The sequence below is a fragment of the Brachypodium distachyon genome, chromosome 3, assembly GCF_000005505.3.
Source record: "Brachypodium distachyon strain Bd21 chromosome 3, Brachypodium_distachyon_v3.0, whole genome shotgun sequence".
Taxonomy (NCBI): domain Eukaryota; kingdom Viridiplantae; phylum Streptophyta; class Magnoliopsida; order Poales; family Poaceae; genus Brachypodium; species Brachypodium distachyon.
Window position 1 is genome coordinate 51,800,371 of NC_016133.3, and position 18,860 is coordinate 51,819,230.

Below are 18,860 nucleotides of genomic sequence, written 5' to 3' on the forward strand. Positions count from 1 at the left end.
TTGAGCCATGACACACATTATCAAGGCTGTGTTGTTGTGATGCAAAAACAAAAGAAAAAGGCTTGTTGTTGTGATGCAACCTGTTAATCTCCGGATTCAATCCTTGGACCAAGAATGCGTTCATGTTAGGTGGTAAAGAACGTGTCATGGATTTATTTATCCAGTGATCTGTGCTATAGATCCAACGCTGTTGTTTTTGTAATGAGAAAACGATGTTGGGCTGCGGAACTCTCTAGAAGCGTTCACGAGACGGCGAGCCTGCGACAAAACTTGACGTGACCCACACCACGAACACCAACCTGCAACCTTTTGCTCGGTCAGGCAAAGACGTACGTCCCACCGCGGCCCTGGCCCCTGCACCGCCCCTCGGCCGTTCCGGCCGGGACACCGCGCGACCTGAGGATCAGGAAGTCGGGATCGTACCGAGGCCCAACGCGCGCGAGGCCGGCTCTAGGGCCAGCACCCCCTGGCCCCTGCTCCCTGGAGACTCCAGAGCCCCGTGAGTCCGTGACCGCGTATGGACCGACAGGGTGCCATGAGCTGAGCATGAACGCGCCACGAATCATTCTGCCCGCTGTGTTTCTGGGTCGTTTGCGCGCCCGTGACTCTATCGGTCTCCCGGCCCTGCGCACGACGTCCCTCCGCGCTCGGGTTCACGTGACCCGCCCCTCGCCGGGACATTTTAGCGACGTGCTTTACGCGTGCTGCCTCGCCGATGACGCCGGGGCGCAGCTGAAAGAGGGGGCAATCAGATCGCAGGAAGAGAATGCTGAGCTATTCGGCTGCCGTCATGTACCGATGTACTACGTCCATGCGTGGGACAAAGAAACTGAAGTAGTACCAGGAAGGATTGCAACACTGGTAAAGGTGGCCTGCGGGCCAAGACTAAAATAGGGCTTCACTTCAACTGGGCCTGGACGAGATACTCGTACTAGTGCTGAGGAGAAGCTCTATTTTTATTTTTATTTAAGAAAGAGGGCTCCCTCCGGTTTCATCAAAGGAAACCATGTGTCTCTTACAATAATTATCCGAATTTAAAACATCCAACCAGACATGGATCAGGCTAAACACGCACTGAAACCGGTCACTCCACGCAACTCAGCTAGCCTGAACTTGCAACACCTATTACATAGCACAGAAGAGTCTTTCATCAATCCACCGTTTCTTGTTTTTCTCTAGAACACTTGAAGCAAATCAGCTACCAAGACACCTCAAATCTCCAGGCGATAAGTGGTAGACGCCCACCCTCGCGAGCGATGGATAACTTCAGCCACGACTTGCCACAGTCGGTGGGACCACTGGCGCAGCATCTCTTGGGAACCGGCTTTCTGTAAACCAGCCCACGAGTCAATCGTGGAGCAAACCACAAAGAAAACAGATGAGGGATCATATGGCCACTTGCATCGAAAACAAGCATCATTCCTTGTTTTCCAAAGTGTCCATAATATCGCTGCCACTCTCACTATGGCTATTTTCATGTCTCTCCTGCTGAATTGCAAAAGCCATTTGTCCAACAGCTCTTGAAAACAATTGGGAGCCCATGATAAGCCGATACTACAGATAACAACATTCCAAACGAAACGAGCAAAGGAGCAAGTAAAAAAAGGTGATCTATACTTTTTTTTCTGCAACAGAATAAGCAAAGATCAGAACATTTTCCACCCCGAGCTTTTAGCACGTCTCTAGTCAAGATATTACCATTGCTAACCAACCATAGAAAAACTTTTATTTTCAATGGTAGCTTAACTTTCCAGAGGAAATTATGTGGGTAAGGAACCTGGGAACGTTTCAGCACCCTATACATGGATCCTACTGAAAATTTTCCTTTGGCTCCTAGCTTTCAGTAAAGTTTATCCTCTCTATTATTCAAAGAAACTAGGCAGCAAAGCTTTTTTAAATCATTCCATTGTTGCAAAGTCTCGCAAAATAAAGTTCTACGAAATCTGATAACACCCCAGCCTTCAGTGAAAACTTTATGGACTGTTATTCCCTTATTGAACGTTAGGAGGAACAGTCGTGGGAATTGATCAGAAAGAGGTTTGCCCCCAATCCAATCATCTTCCCAGAACTGTGTTCGCTTCCCATTTCCAACCATATGTCTACAAAAGCTGAGAACATCTTTCACCCGTAAGATCCCAGTCTAGAAATGGGAATCTCCACTACAATGTTCAACCTGCGACAAAAGTTTACCCCTACAGTACTTTCTTCTCGGCAAAGTCTGCCAAACTCCAGAAGAGTTTTCAAATTTCCACAGCCATTTACTAAGCAAACAAAATTTCATAATCTCTAAGTCAGCTATCCCAAGCCCACCTTGATCTTTTGGCTGGCATACAGTCTGCCAATTCACAAGTGGTATCTTGCGGTGCTCATTACTGCCTTGCCATAACATCCTTCTCCGAAAAAAATCTAACTTCTTCACTACTCCTTTGGGAATTTCTAAAAAGGAAAGCATGAAATTAGGAATAGTGCTCAAGCAAGAGTTGATAAGGACTAATCTCCCCCCTTGGGAAAGGAGTTTTCCTTGCCAACTTGCTAATCTACTCTCAACTTTCGCTTCAATTGGAATCCAATTCTTATTTGCCAGCCTCTTAAAATGCAAAGGAATGCCTAAATAGGGAAGATGCGCTGTTTGCAAGTGAAAATCTCCTCTAGATCTGCCCCTATGCATTGGGCCTCCCCCATGCAATAGAGGTCACTCTTGTGGAACTTTATTTTCAAACCTGACATTTGCTCGAACAAACAAAGTATAAATTTAATATTTCTAGCACTAGTTAAATCAGCTTGCTACAAAAAAAATTGTATCATCTGCATACTACAGAATGACACATCCCCCTCGCACTAACATAGGGGCCAACCCATGTATTAAGCCAGCTTGTTGGGCCTGATTAACTAATACAGTCAAGACATCTACAGCTAAGTTAAAGAGAATGGGGGACAAGGGATCACCTTGTCTAACCCCTTGAAAAGTTCTAAAGTAAGGCCCTATTCGATTATTAACTTTTACTGCCACTTTTCCTCCTCTGACAAAACTCATCATACAAGAAATCCATTGATGTGAGAAACCTTTCTGTTGCATAACCTTCTCAAGAAAAAAACCAATTTATCTTATCATAAGCTTTTTCAAAATCCACTTTGAACACAATACCAGAGCCATGGGAAGTGTGTAAATCAGGATCTCATGAATTACCACAACACCATCCAAAATGTATCTACCTTGAATAAATGCAGTTTGAGCTCTATCGATCACCTCATCAGCTAACAAATTTAATCTATTGTGACCTGCCTTAGTTAAAATCTTCAAGCTCACATGTAACAAACAAATAGGTCTAAACTTTTGGATAATATCAGCCTCTGGAGTTTTAGGCACCAGTGTGATGATACCAAAATTTAGCCTAGAGACATCTAACACACCTAAGACTAAATCATCAAACAATTTTTTTAAGGAGACCTTAATGATTTCCCAAAATCTTTGATAGAACTCTATAGGGAAGCCATCAGGACCTGGGGCCTTATTCTTTTCCATGGAGAAAACAACATGTTTAATCTCATCAAAAGTGAAGTGTTCAAGTAGCCTTCTATTTTCATCCTCACTAACCTTTCTAGGAAAAAGAAACTCTACCTCAAGGTCTAGTCCAGTCCCAGATCCAAACAAGCGCTTGTAAAAATCAGTGATATGAGTTGTTAACTCAACCTCATCAGTAATTACTCTATCTCCATCTTTCATACTAACTATTCTATTTTGTCTTCGTCTGCCACTAGCCTTAAGCATAAAATATTTGGTATTACCATCACCAAATAACAGGTCTTGCTCTTTAGCTCTTTGCCACCATTTCACATCATCTTCCCTAATCAATTCTTTCAATCTACCTTTTAAAACTTTCCTCAATTCCCAATCATGTGTTACCAACCCATTCACCTCACTTTCTCTATCTATCAGGTCTATTTGCTCAAGAAGTTCTTTTTTCTCAATTCTATATCTACCTTCAACATTCATATTCCATCCTTTCAATCTTTTCCTAAGGGTCATAAGTCTAAACTGCCATTCATCCAGACTGTTTAAACCAAGAACATCAATAGCCCATACTTCTCTAACAATAAGCTCCAGATCATCCCTAAAAAACCAGCATAGTTCAAATTTAAAAGGTTTCCCTCCTCTATCAATAGAACCAAAATCAATAATCAAGGGGCAATGATCAGATAAACCTCTTTCCAAAGCTGAAACTGTGATCAAAGGAAACAGTTCAGCCCAGTCTAGGTTTACTAAACATTTGTCAAGTTTCGGAAACAGAGGGTCTGCATGGTCATTAGACCATGTGTACATTCTGTTACAGATATCTAATTCTACCAATTCAAGACTCTCAATGACAGAATTAAACAAGGTAGACCATCTACCCAAACCCCCAGGTTTATTTAAAATCCCTCCCAACTAGGTAAGGACATCTACAGCTTCTACAAAAAGACACCAATTCTGCTAGGAACTTTTCTTTCCCAGAGGGTTGAGCATCTACATACACTGTCAAAAAATTCCACATATTCTGACTAGTCTTATGGAAAACTTCGACCTTGAGAATATATTCTCCAAGCACAACATCAACAACATCAAACTCTGAGGCCCTAACATCAAACAAGATTCCACCTGACCTCCCTTCAGCAGGTACCCAGTTCCAAGTGAACAAATTTCCCTCCGAATGGATTGAAGTGTATCATCAAAAGAAAGCCTAACAGTTTCGTGAATACCAACAAAATCCAGCTTATGTTCACCAATTAATTCTCTAATAAATTTTCTCTTAAGCCTGCTGCCAACTCCTCTACAATTCCAAAAGAGACCCTTCATACTTAGATTTTCCTGCCTCTTCTACCTCTACCCTTAGCTAGTGGTTTCACACTAAAACATTCAGGTGCACCACCCTTTTTCTTTTTCCTTGCACTACAAACAGTATATCTAGGAGATAAATCCTCCTCATTTTCATCAATAGAAAGCTCATCCATAGTATCTGCTAGCTCCTGGAATGTTTCAGTCACAACAGGGGGTTGTTCTGAAAGCATCCCATTGGAGAAGCTCTATTTGGCACTTATCATAGGCACTTTCGATCCCCACGACTTCGACTGCAAAACCCCATCAAATCTGTACCTTCTGCTAGCAACATCGACCATGGACGCCTCCGCGGCCGATCTCGAGGCGCGTCAGCGTCGCATCCTCCGCCGCGTCGAGCAACTCGAGCTCGCCGCCCAGCAGTACCGTCTGGGGGCGCTCTCCGTCTCCGACGGCGAGGCGGAGGTCGAGACGGGGGACACCGAGGCGCGGCTCTCGACCCTCCTGGCCGCGCGCGGCGTGCGCGACTTCGCCTTCCGGCGCGTTCCCGCTGACTACTACGACCGGCCCCTTGAGGAGCGCCGCGACCTCCTCGCAGCCGACTCAGTCGCCCAGCTCTGCAAGAGCATCGTCATGGTGCGGCCCCCTTTCCCTTTCGTCGAACACCTGGCCTGCGTAATTACGATCCGTTGTGACTGAAGATTATTTTTACTTTCTTGTGGCATTTAGACGAGCAGTTGGTGTGCGCATATTGTTGGTGGATTTGGATTAGTGCTAGGCTATTTGCTAATTATGTATGAAGAAAATAGTCTCCAAACTAACTGATTTTGGATTGGTTAATACGCTATGATTTTATTGGATGGAAAATGCCCCTAAATACTAGACTAGTGTCCATACTTCGTTACAAGTCGGAGCAAAAGACGGCTTCTGTCATGTATGATTTGTCCATAGACAGTTACTACTAGAATGTAGTATATTGGAGTCAATGCTGCGGGTTCTTTTAGTGTGTGAGCCAGTGGCGGAACTTGGATCAGAATTAGGGAGGGGCCAACATTGATCGTTAGATGAATTAGACCGTTATTTTGATGCTTAGTTAGCAAAAGAGCTTCACATAGAGCTATTTAATCAAGGAAATCACAAGCTTGAGGGTGGGCCAAGGCCTAGCTTGGTCACAACTGTGATCTGCCCCTGGTTTTAGCACTGTTAGGATTGTAAGACAATGTCTATAGCTTTGTCGCAAAAAACATTGTCTCTACTTGGCGGACGAATGATGATACTGATTTGTCATAAATACTTGTTGGCATGTCATTGTAAGTTGGAAGGTAGATCGGTACAGAACTAGGGAGGAAATGATCCTTTTCAGTACAAAGGTGTGTTGCAATTGGTTTGATTGCAGCTGGGTGGCTGAGAGATAGATTGTTATACATAGGTTGATGATAATAGGTTTTCTTCGTGAGCTATGACAGATGGCACTAAGCCATGGCATTTATAACTTAGTGGGAACTTACATGTGAGCTGCTCAAAACATTTATTTTATTTTATTTTATTTTGAAGCATTATTGGTTACTGCCCTTGCAAAAGCATACTGTAGTTTTTGAATAATGTTAATTGTTAGCGAAAGTTTCATACTGATTCAGTGGATTACTAAGTACTCCCTCCGTCCCATATTAAGTGTCTCAAATTTGTTCAAATATGGATGTATCTACGTCTAAAAAGCGTCTAGATACATGTAATATTTCAACAGTTAATATGGGATGGAGGGAGTAGGTAATTTGATATGTGTACGTCTAAATCTGAGAACCGACGCCTAAATGTTAGTACTGATGTTGAAGTATATCCACTGTAGGTGAATACCAAAGCTGGTGCCGATGTTGTTGACTGCAGTAACCCAAAGAATTCTAAGTATTATGTTGTTATTGTTCAGGTAAGCTTTAAGGTTCCAATACGCAATCTTCAGACTCAATACAACATATGTTATCTTGATAACACGAATATGCTTTGCAGTATATGGCACGGCTTAATGCTGAAAACGTCAAGAACTTCCTGCATGCGCTAAATGAGAATCAGATACCGAAAAAAAGATTTAACAGTAAGATTGTTTACAATTGTATTGATAATTCTGCAATCTGCAATCTCCAATTATTCGCTTGTAGGCAGATGTGTATACCGCCAAAGTTTGTTAGTCACCTGTAGTATCTTTTTCTTTAGAATCATCAGACTGTATGTAGCTTAAATAAAATGCATATCCCAATCTGTTTTAGTTTCAAAATCTTCAGGTGTGGCTGCAGGTAATGTTGCAGTATAAAAAGAAAATATGTTTTCTTTGGTCTGATGCAGTGAGGCTCGCACCAGAAGAGGAGTCGCGCATGCTTACTGGGTTTGTGCACAATGCTGTGACGTGCATTGGAATGAAAACAGACATACCGGTAATGTGAATTTCTTGTTATAGCTTCTTGAAGGATTTATGTTGGTGAAGATACTATTGTGATACATCATGCAATGTACACATTCATATGTGACATGGTGTACTTAACCTATCGTCTTGTTGAGCTTTTCCAGTCCTGCTCACATTCTGTAAGACTAGATTGATAGTAGTCCTTTCAACTTGGCGTATCACGCTCTAAAAGATATAAGGCTTCGACTTTCTACTTGGACTAGAACTTTTTTTTGCGGGACTAGAACTGATATATCTTATTAAGTTATTCTTTTGGAGGACTAGAGCTCTGCTCAAAAAATGTGTGTACTTCATGAACGACTGCCATTTTCTACATTCTGTGTTTTGGTTGGTTGTTATTTCTTTCTCTGGAAAAACAAGATCACACAATGTGAAATTTGCAAGGCATCTTATACAAAGAGTTTCTTGTCAGGTTATCATAGATGAAGCTATCACCAAGTTGGATGAGGATTTCTTCTGGCTGGGTGGTGGAGAAGTTGACCTCAAGCTCGGGATGCGGACATCACAGTTCCTAAATGCCTTCAGTCCATTTGTGGTGAACTGTTGTTAATAATAACCATTCAATGCAACAGAAGTTTCGGGTCCTTCTTGTTTCCCCCCAGCCTTGATCAACGCCCTGCCAGGGAGGTACACTCGTAGGTTTTGGCTTGGATCTGGGGGGTGGGATGTCTGTCTTTTTTGGAGCAGGCGTTTCCCTTCCAGTTGCCATAGTTACATTATTTACAGCTGATTGTTGGTAAGATTGATGTAGCAGAGGGGACATTCTTGGGAGGATTGATATATTTGAGACAAGTGGGCATATATACTAAGCCCTTCGTAGTTCGTGCCCTAACACTTCACATTGTTTTCTCCTCTGGTTTGCATATCTAACCAGACATCTGGAAACAAAACCCAAGTTTGTTTCTGCCTTGTTGAACTCAACATTTGGTCCATGGAACTTAGCTGATTAAAATCGTTATTTAGATCAAATATAATTGCTCTTTGAGGTTTCATTGTAGGAGGCTTTGAAACAAGAGAGGTGCTTACATATGACGATTTCTGGTCCGATACCCTGACGATCAAATTGCTGAATTAACTTGGAACGCACGATGGGAGTGTCATTGATCCGAGTATGCTAATGAAAAGCCAACGAGGAACTCGATAAGCATTCAGCATTTGAGCAGGGTAAGTATTTTTTTTTCCAGTCATTCTTCAGAAGCCATGATACGTGTTGCTTGACTTCTGCATGATGTACACTGTGGTTCAGACGCACAGAATTGCTGATGCCTCAGGACAGTTGATTCATCACCAAAAAATATTAGCAGTTCTATTACGTGAGCCAAGCTCATTTGAGATCATAATATATGCTGTAGGGTTTCCTTACGGTCTTTCCATAAAATTAAATAAAAAAATAAATAAGATGGTGACATATAGGAGTGTATTACCAACTTTACTCGACTCAGACTCGGTTTGGCTCGTTAAGATAACGATCCAGCTCAAACTTGACTCCAGCGGAAATCACAAATATAAGCAGCGAAATGCCAGCTCTTTGAAGCAGTGGTGTTTGTAGTGGCATCTCTCGAAGGCTAACATCTATAGTGCCATTCATAAAACATAACCAGGAAAACTCACATTGCAGGGGCGTAAATCTAGCTGAACAACACTAAGGACATAACACTATTGTGATCCATTGGTACATACATATTTGTAATAATCCTATATATACAACACCACATTATGTACTAAGTCGGTAGTTCAGGAGAGCCAGGTGATGATCTTGGACAGTTAACCATGCCTGAACTCATAACTCATTCAATCCATGGAAGATCAAGCCAAGAGGTAAGCCGTGCTCATTGCTTTATGCATGCACTACCTGTTGTGAACAGCTGGTGCTGCGCGTGCAACTGGGTAGTCCATAGCTACTAGGGTTCCTGCTGTGTACGCTGTGGTCGCCTTTGATCCTCGTTGCTGTCCGTTAGAGCCACGAGAAGAGTTACCTGAAAATTGCATTACCACTGGCTATGAAATACTGTGAATGATCACTTGATCAGTCAAGGTAACTAAAGGGCAATATGTGCATGCACCGGCCTGCGTGAGATATAGCATGCATGCCTCTCCCTATATATATGTATGTAGTGCATACATATGATCCAACAGGTGCATATAAACATATGCATTTACCTTCAAGCTATCTAAAGCTCTGTGCCTAACTAGCTAACTAGCTGTAACACTTACACCAGGATCTAATTTGGTGGGTATAAATATTAGAAAAACAGTACATAGGTAAAGGGTCACAAATAAGACTTGAAGCTGATAGCAAGATTCAAGGAGAGAAATAAGACTTGAAGCCGATAGCTAGTCAGATTCAAGGAGAGAAATAAGACCTAACTGAAGCTCATCGACAAAGTTGTAGAATCACTAGGTATGTAAAGGATCACAAATAAGACTTGAGATGATAGCTAGTGAGATTCAAGGATAAATATACATGATAAGATGATAAAGGATCATATCATGATTCTCATCGGTGATCGGTTCAGTTATGGTATGGAGTGCGACTTCTAGGCTGAGCATAGTCCAGGTGAATTCCCTGACCATCCTCGTGATCCCGATGAGGAAGCTGTTGGGAAACCCTAGTGCTATGTGTGGTACTTGGTATTCCACCTGATCCATTGATCAATGTTGCTCCCGTGCTCATTGATTGGTCGATGGTGCTTCCAGCGATGACTCCGGTCTTCCCCGTACCGTGAACCATTGACGCTGTTCTGATTTGCTTCTCAGTATCACCGACCTCTGCCGCCTTATCCTACATAATATAGAGATGAATAAAATTAGAAAGCACAAAGAGACCAAGCATGGATTCAACAGATGTTACGGCTAGAACCTTGGATGTCAAGGTATACTTGTTGCTCGAGCCCTTGCTGTTGGCGCGAAGGTGTCGAGCTTCACATGATGTAATGTACAGGGTGAAGAGGAAGAAGACCAGGAGAATGGTGCTGGTGGTGGTGGTGGTGAGCTTTAGCTGCCCCTTGAGAGCTAAGGGAGGAGAGCTTAGGCAAAACATGGAGGAGCGGTGTGATTGGTGTTTGGTGATCACTTAGGAACACATTAATAGGTAAGAGAACTTAGAGAAGACGATTTGGGAGGGGTAGTACAAGTTACTAGTACGTAGAAAGAAAGGGTTATTGTTAGGAAGAGTATGAGGCTAGGAGCAGCGCCTACTGCCTAGGGTAGTTCTATAGTGTGAATGGCCTTCGTGCACAACCTATATTATCTTTCAGCACCCAATGAATGCTCATCATGACATAAATTATTGTACACTTGCAAAAATTTGCTGTGGAGAGAAGATATAGGTTATATGCGCAGCCATATGCGAAAAAAATCCAGGTTACTGTGCCTAGATGTACAATTTGATCACCCATTTTTCTAATTCTCAAGAAAATACCATCACTCTTATTTGTTCATTTATTTATTTATTTATTTGTTTGTTTGTTTCAGGAAAAAGAATAGAAAGTGTTGTGTTAGTTGCCCACATACAGTTATCATCGTTATTTGAAGCTTTCAATTTTGTTCGTAGATACAAGCATATTTGATTATCTGGACAACAGATTATGGGATTTAATAATAAAATGCAAGATTGTGGTGCTTCTTGTATCCAAAAGAACTGAATACCAAGAAAGTCATACCATTGTTTCATTTTGCAGTGAATGCCAAAAGTTTGTTTAATTAACTGCAGTAGAAGTCTAGAAAACCATATGAAATCTACCAAAGGTATGCGTCGACAGCAAATGTGCAGCTGGTTGATAAAACAAGAAAAATGGTTGCACGCATAGCTGCACCTGTGTCGTACGAAAATCTCGTAAACAAACGATGAACGCGGCATGAGGGCAATAAGCTACTCTACTGTATGTCATGTAAACCGAGGCAGAGTCATCTCCTTAGCCGCACATGAATGTCTCGATCCGTCCCCTTTCTTGAGGCTTCTATATCGATCTTGTAGGCAACCCATGCATGCATGGTTGCTCGGTTAGTACTTCGATCCCAGTCATTTCTTTGATCATGTGCATTGTAATTATGGCATGCAGTGCGATCCCTACCGCTGGTGTTAGCGTGGGGCTGCATGCAGGTCCTTACAATCTGATTGATTAACTAAGTACAGTTTATCCCCTCGATGTGACCAAGTTGGCATACTTAAGCCCTACTTTACTGTTGCTTGCTGATTAATCTGTTCGGCTGCAGTAGGTGCCTCCGGATTTTGTTAATCCAGCCGTTGACATTTACGGACTGCAGAACTCTTTCAGAACCACGGACACCCAGGCCCCCTTTCTGAATATCGATCGATGTCAAACATGCACGCAACAGAGATTTTGCAGGATTACTGCCACAAATATATTTATAAGGAAACCGAGAGGAATTGGGGCCAGCGTGCAAATTCTGTACCTGGGGACACAGGACAGTGTTGCGAAGTTGACGTGCAGCTTTTGAGGAAGAGTACTTCAAGAGTTCACGTACGGTGAAGTGGTGTCCCGAAGTTGAAACAAACAAATGTGGCCAGGAGTAAGAGAACAAACGGCTTGGGCGATCTACACGAAGGAGGGGGAGCCAGCCAGGGATGCATGGGAAGAGCTTGCTTGGCGAGGCAAAGATCGGCACGCGGACGTGGGAGAAAGTGCCGGAAAAGGGATGGGTGCTGTGGGTTGTCGCACGAGAGGTCGCGCTTGTCTCGCCGTGTCGGCCGGCCGCGCGCCACCCCTTCTCCGGCCTGCGCGCCCACCCCGCTGCCGACCCGGGGCACGTACGCGCTTGCGTGACACGCGGAGGAGATCGATCGACCACAGAGCTGCCCCCGTGGCAGCGTGGTGAGCGTCAATCTTTTCGATTTTTTTCGTGAGATTCGGGAGGAAAAACCTTTACCTCAATTGTCATCATAAGTTTGCTTCAGTATATAGCATTCTTTAAAACAAGAATGCTTTCTTGATGAGTTAATACTAATTGGTTGCTTCCGTGCACCCTTTCTACTCCCTCCGTCCCATGATATAAGACGCGCACGAATCTCTAGATCATCAATTTGATTAATTAAATATGTATGTTTCTTGACAAAAAGTATATTATTAGATTTGTTATCGAAAGAACTTTCTAATGATATAAACTTTTTATTATTTAATTTTTATTTAGCTAGCTAAATTGACGATCTAAGAATGCGTGCGTGCCTCGTATTATGGGACGGAGGAAGCAGAAAATTTACAAGGCAGATTTTAGTGCACAGGCTATTAAACGGGGTAGTATTAGAGAACGACTTTCTCGACTTCTCACATTAGTACAAAATCAAAACAAAACTATTAATGTTCTCTCCCAAAATCATTTTACTATTAGTGTCATGGAATTTTGTGAGAAAGCACTGCACACACTGACGAGTAGGTCCCACCTGTCATCCATCGTAAAATCGCGCCTCATCCTACAGCACCTCATCCATGTCCTCTAGCCCATTGCGGCCACCCGACACAGGGCGACCATCGTGGAGCTAGCCGGCGAGCTCCAGAAGCGCGGGTTTGCGTTTGCCGTTGACACAGAGAAGCGCAGGGGCGGACCTAGCCGGGTGATTGGTTGAGGTCCGCCCCACCCAATAATTTTAAAATTCTATTATCATAAGTAAAAACTTAAAAAAAATAGAATTATAGTGTATTTACCTCATTCAATATTGAAAATGTACTGTATTTCCCACCCAATATTATTGAAAATCTTTGTCCACCGTTGGAGGGGGCGGAAACTGTACGGCTGGAAGGCTCCCTGCGTGCTCAAACGAGATTTTGAATCAAGCTGCTTTTACGACCTGTGTAAAATAATGCACTGCAATACTGCATGTATACCGCCGTGTTCATGCACTGGTGGTAGGGCTGGAAGGTTCCCTACGTGCTCAAATGAGACTTCTGAATCAAGCTGCCTACGACCTGAGTCAAATAATGTACTGTATGTATTTCGGTCTTTGCTTCTCACAAAATCTCATGCCACGTCATTATTCCATCCGAGCCAAACAGATATTCTCGGGCTAAAGTATTAATTGATCAGGATTAGATATGTTAGGAGCTGAAAATCCAGATTAGAAGTTTAGGGTTTGATTCAGAGACAAGTGCTACAAGTTCAGATTTAAAATGAAATTTTCTCTAAAGATAACTTCACGGCTTGTACTCAATTATGGTCCTGGAAGCCAGGACGCAAATGCGTACCGTCGATCGTCTGTACCTTATTAGAAAACACAGTATAAACTCAGACGCTCATAAACACGCACGTACATTTGCCCTTATGAATGCACGCACGCATACTCTACCAAACGCTCACAAACACGAGCGTGCACTCACCTCTATAAACGTGCACACGCACGCACAGCTTATCTCTGTGAGAACCTCGCGCCTCGTAGTTGACGGACTCATTCCCACTGAAAGCACGAGAAAATGCGACACCAAGTTTGAGATTTTAACCTGGGTGAGATCGTGCTATGCATGCATCAAGCCAGCACATGCAGGTACGCCGTCTGTCATTCTCGCAGTAGGCAGCTGTTTTAGGTGCGTAAACAACCGTACGATGTTGGGTACGTTGTGGAAAAGAAGGACGCCTGAACGGACCGGTGCCTGTACATGTACTGATGTACACACATGTGTTTTTCGCCCGCTGCTCGCCTTCCTCAAGTTCCTGGGCCGGACGAAACGAGCGGTACCGCGGCAGCACTCGCAGCAGTCCGGGGCGACGCTCGAGCTCGACAACATTCTCTGGTCACGCGGAAATGGCCCCCGGCCGGCCGCTCCTTTGCTACGTACGTCGTGGCCGTTGCTTGATTTGCTTCTCCTCTTCTTCGTTCGCGGCGCCGGCGCGGTGCTCCTTCCCTCCCTTGGGTCCACGCGCTCGACTGCGGCGACAAGCCGGGCAGACGTACCAGCGGTGCATGACCGAGGGTATGTACTCAAAGCTGCTCGTGTCGTGCCAGACAGCCAGAGAGCGCAGCGCTATCGCACTGTGAAAAATGGAAATCGCCCACACGCGTGGGTGGCCATGCGTCTGGAGATCTGTTTTTGTTTTTTTTTTTAGCTGCGAGATCTGGTTCGTTGAACTGAACGTGTAGGGGCGAAACAAAAACTCGCACCGGTGCCAAATCGTAACGAAAATTTGAGCTTTATTAGCCTCCAGGAGTGGGGCAATTGGGCCGAAAGATCTCAAATGTTGGGCGAGATCTCTGTCAACCAAGGTCGGCGGCCTAAACGATCTCGATAGATCGCAGGCCTACTGGACCGTTCCCAAATCATGACCTCCGATGCGGCCCACTTGCATTTACGAAGTCTTTCTCGCTTCGTTCTCTCCTGAAGCATTGTGGTGTCTGGAAAACAAATTTCCACAGTCGGTAAAAACAAAACTGCTGTAAAGCTCTCTAAAAATATGTAGAAAAACTGCTGTAAAGAAATAGCCAGTATAGTACCCTGCTCACACACACGGACACAGGTGACACAACCATATTTACCGATCGTCGTGGAAAGAAAAATAATGCAGACACTACGCGGAGGAACAAGTCACTGGTTGTTTCCACAACCCCATATCGCCGTGTTTTTCTCTTCTTTTTTGGGGCGTGAAAGGGTGCCTGCCGGAGATAAACGCCGCAGTGCCTGCCCACCACCGCTGTTTCTCTCGTCAGGACAGCCAGTGAAGCGCGAGAGGCTCCTAGAAAACAACTGCACGATACGGACAAAAACAAAATGACCATACCAGCAGCTTGCCCTGACGGAACTGACATGGCAAAGCAAAGCACTGGAAGAGGCGACGTGCAACGCAACGCAATGGAATCGGGTGAGGAAGAAGAGAGAACGATGGCCCCCCCGCGGGACCACTGGGACAAAAGGAAAAGGGCGCAAACCTTGGAGAGCTCATTCCAGCTTCCCATCATTAATTGCCAAAAGGTTTCCGGGACACACTGTCCTTGATCTATAAGTAGGAAAGGAACAATCCAATTATATTTCGCGTGAAGCTGATATCCCGGGGGCCAAGGAGGAGGAAGCTAGCAACACGTCGTCGTCCATAATTGTTTTTTGAGAGAGAAACATCGTCATCCGTATTTATTTATTTTCTCTCTAGAATATCGTCATCCGTATTGACGGGGACATTTTGAGGTGCTACCGTGGTTTGGATAGACAATTTATGACTGCTGATTTGGTTGGGCAGTGGTAAATTTATCGCAGTGAGATGGTTTTTAATATGGTGCATCTACTTCGGTGGGGATTCCGTCAGGACCAGAAGTTCGGTCTTGTAATTTCGGCATATTTTTTATTCGGTTTCTAAAATATAATTCTGAATTTTACCGAGAAATTTTGCTACCCGAAGTTAAACCGGAGTTTCGGTCATGACGGAGACTTACAGACATGGGTGATGAATCTAAAACAAAACATGATTCGGTATAAATTTTAGCAATGTATCACTTATATTTCTGATAGAATTTTCATATCATGTGGGCATATGGATTAGAAAAGTGAACTGTCGATTGTCTATGTTGTGCCGTGACTTCTGCATACGGAGTGTTTGGCGCCTAGATTGGGTTAGGAGAATGTTTTGTTTTTTATGAAGTTCGGTCCTATTCGGTCTTTTGTGAATTCATACCCGATTACTAGAATAATTCGTTTTATACATTTTCTACCCAAATATCTAATCGGTCTTTTCGGTCTTGGTCTTTTCGGTTTTCGGTCATCGGTCTCTATGCCCACCACGAGAGATTCAAGATGGCATATCCATTTTGAGAAAGAAAACTTGCGCCTTAATCCATAAATTATAAATCTACCAGCGTGGAATCGTATTTCAAAAGACAAAAATAAAGATCAACATCCTTTTTATTGCGGGTCTGGTGTTGCATGATAGTTGTAGGGAGAGGGGAAAGAGATCTACGCATAGCGCTTTAGTGCAACTAGACTGTAAGATTGTAGGTTGGTAGAAAATGTCTTAAATCTCATGCTAGAAAATGTCTTAAGAAGAGCCGCCAAAAAAGGAGAGTCACTTTGTTAGTCTTATGTTTGTTACTCCCTCCAAGGTAAGTAAAAGTTGCGCCAGGCTACAAAAATATTTTCTAGTGTCATGTTTTGAAATGCAAATGGTCAAGTACAACAATCGTGCTTTTTAAATGAAACAAGGACATTTTCGTGACACGTGTAAATTATATGAGTTCTGTTGCTTTAGATAATTAATTTTTCATGCATTGCAAACAGTTATTTTTAAACTGTACAAGCAAACGACTGAATCATACAATATAAGTGTAATTATTTTCAGAAAATTTGAAACGCTTCATTATTTATCTTGAAATTTATTTCAAGAGCCATTTCAATTCTCTCCTCCATAGTCCATACGCTGCATTTTGTACGGAATATCATATTTGTTCACGGGCAAATATTGTGTTCTAAAAGTTTAAACATACGTTTTTTAAAAGCTTAAATATACGAGTTAGTGTTCACTGAAATGTAAGCTACAATTACAAATCAAACTTAGAGCGAATTTGTACGAATCACCAAACCAGGCCGCCAAATTACACATCTCAAACTACTCACAGGGGGATTTTTGTGTGACCAGCCATTTTCTGCGCAGGCCCCGTACCTGTCCAAAACATGGCCTTCCTTCGTAGAAAATGTCTTAAATCTCATGCTAGAAAATGTCTTAAAAAGAGCCTCCAAAAAAGGAGCCTCCAAATGTCTTAAATCTTATTTTTGTACTCCCTCCAAGGTAAGTAAAAGTTGTGCCAGGCTACAAAAATACTCCCTCTGATTCTAAATTCTTGACTCAAATTTATCAAAATATGAAAGTATTTATTTTTAAAAAGCGTCTAGATACATGTAATATTTCGACAACAATTTAGGATCGGAGGGAGTATTTTCTAGTGTCATGTTTTGGAATGCAAATGTTCAAGTTACAACACTCGTGCTTTTTAAATGAAACAAGGACATTTTCGTGACACATGTAAATTATATGAGTTATGTTGCTTTAGATAATTAATTTTCCATGCATTGCAAACAATTATTTTTGAAATTGTACGAGCAAACGGCTGAATCAAACAATATAAGTGTAACTATTTTTCAGAAAATTTGAACTTTTCATTATTTATCTTGAAATTTTTGCTATCATGTGCTATTTCAAGAGCCATTTCAATTCTCTCCTGCATAGTCCATACGCTGCATTTTGTAGGGAATATCATATTTGTTCACGGGCAAATATTGTTTTCTAAAAGTTTAAACATACGTTTTTTAAAAGCTTAAATATACGTTAGTGTTCACTGAAATTCAGTAGCTACAATTACAAATCAAACTTAGAGCGAATTGTACTAATAGGACGCCAAACTACACATCTAAAACTACTCACAGGGGTATTTTTGTGTGGCCAGCCATTTTCTGCGTAGGGCCCCGTACTTGTCCGAAAACATGGCCTTCCTTGTTTCGAAACGATTCTCACAGGGGTAGTTTTGTCAATTGGAGTAGCAATGATGGCAGAGATTTGTTTGGGACCAATGAGCTTTAAAAAATTCTTTCTTTTGCCACTATCCCTTTCTTTCTTTCGGGGCCTTCGGTTATTATTATTTCCTTTTGGACCTGCCGGCCCAGGTCTCGAGCCTCTGGGTCACAGTCACTGTTCAAAAGACTGTAAAAAGTGAGCAAGGTGACTGGCGATGGTAAAAAAAAATTGTGCAGGATTCTCTGCCCTGCAGCTCAAACGGTGACAGGGTGTGCTGGGTTTCAAATGCAATGTCCAATCCAAGGTAACTGGCCCAATAAGAGAAAGATCACTGACATGTGTAAAATGGATAGGTTTTCTTTTTGAATATATGCATAGTTTTTTTACTGCTTCACAGATCAAGCCTTCGGGGAGGGCAAGTTCGTGGTAAGAGGGCTCTCGGTCCAGATTAACTGATATAAAAATCTATATAAATCAATATCACTTAGTTTGGGACGCAGCAGTAATATATTGGTTTTTTGGCTGACACTATTTTAGCTTCATTCTTCTTGACAACATTGGTCAAGCCATGAGATAACAAAATTGCAAAACGTTGATAGAGTTTAAGCTAAAACCAGGCATTCCCTAACAATTTCCTCTTAGAAAAAAAAATTCCTCGTCCACCTCAAGCCGGCGGTCATGGAATACCATCGATACCAACTTCATGCTTTTATTACAAGCCGGATTAACTGACTTTTGTTTGTAAGAAGGCAGAGCAGCTCAAAACACGAAAGCAGCAATAGACAGTTTTAAGACAGCAGGGTTACTAGTCGGTCAGGTCGTGTCGCCTGTCAATTGTCACAGTGTTTCAAGTCTAACTACATACTAGCACAGTACTGTCCTACTGTGGCATCACGACACCACCATGAGCTCGCAACACCGTACTAATACTACATGCTGTGCCACTGCCATGCCACACACACACATACTGATACAGTACACTGTAGAGCACCCAACAAACAAAACAGCCGTCAAAGTCCCAACGATTTCTCGGGCGCGGTCAATACTCTCAACACCTCTGCATTGACTGACTAGTCTCAGCTGAGCTCAGAGCAATAATTTTGCTCTACGTCTGCAGTCCACACAAATAAAATCCCATAATGCTTTTTTTCG

General features: G+C 42.8%; 2 protein-coding genes across 2 annotated transcripts; one reads left to right on the top strand and one right to left on the bottom strand.

Moving 5' to 3' along the window:
* Window positions 1-4,933: 4,933 nt before the first annotated feature.
* On the top strand, window positions 4,934-8,237 carry LOC100838308. Its single transcript, XM_010237497.3, has 5 exons — window positions 4,934-5,449; window positions 6,660-6,737; window positions 6,818-6,902; window positions 7,151-7,239; window positions 7,681-8,237. The coding sequence occupies exons 1-5, from the start codon at window positions 5,153-5,155 to the stop codon at window positions 7,816-7,818; spliced, it is 687 nt and encodes a 228-aa protein (XP_010235799.1). The 5' UTR covers window positions 4,934-5,152; the 3' UTR covers window positions 7,819-8,237.
* A 537-nt stretch (window positions 8,238-8,774) lies between these two features.
* Window positions 8,775-10,734, bottom strand: LOC100838605. Its single transcript, XM_010237498.2, has 3 exons — window positions 10,129-10,734; window positions 9,909-10,050; window positions 8,775-9,244 (listed from the first exon to the last, which is right to left on the bottom strand). Exons 1-3 carry the CDS (start codon window positions 10,306-10,308, stop codon window positions 9,117-9,119), a joined length of 450 nt encoding a protein of 149 aa, XP_010235800.1. The 5' UTR covers window positions 10,309-10,734; the 3' UTR covers window positions 8,775-9,116.
* Window positions 10,735-18,860: the final 8,126 nt, after the last annotated feature.

Coding starts and splice junctions, on each gene's coding strand:
- LOC100838308 (XM_010237497.3), top strand. CDS start 5,153: ATGGACGCCTCCGCGGCCGATCTCGAGGCGCGTCAGCGTCGCATCCTC. Junction 6,738..6,817: donor ATTATGTTGTTATTGTTCAG/GTAAGCTTTAAG, acceptor TATGCTTTGCAG/TATATGGCACGGCTTAATGC. Junction 6,903..7,150: donor ACCGAAAAAAAGATTTAACA/GTAAGATTGTTT, acceptor GGTCTGATGCAG/TGAGGCTCGCACCAGAAGAG.
- LOC100838605 (XM_010237498.2), bottom strand. CDS start 10,308: ATGTTTTGCCTAAGCTCTCCTCCCTTAGCTCTCAAGGGGCAGCTAAAG. Junction 10,051..10,128: donor AGTATACCTTGACATCCAAG/GTTCTAGCCGTA, acceptor TATATTATGTAG/GATAAGGCGGCAGAGGTCGG. Junction 9,245..9,908: donor AACATTGATCAATGGATCAG/GTGGAATACCAA, acceptor TGCAATTTTCAG/GTAACTCTTCTCGTGGCTCT.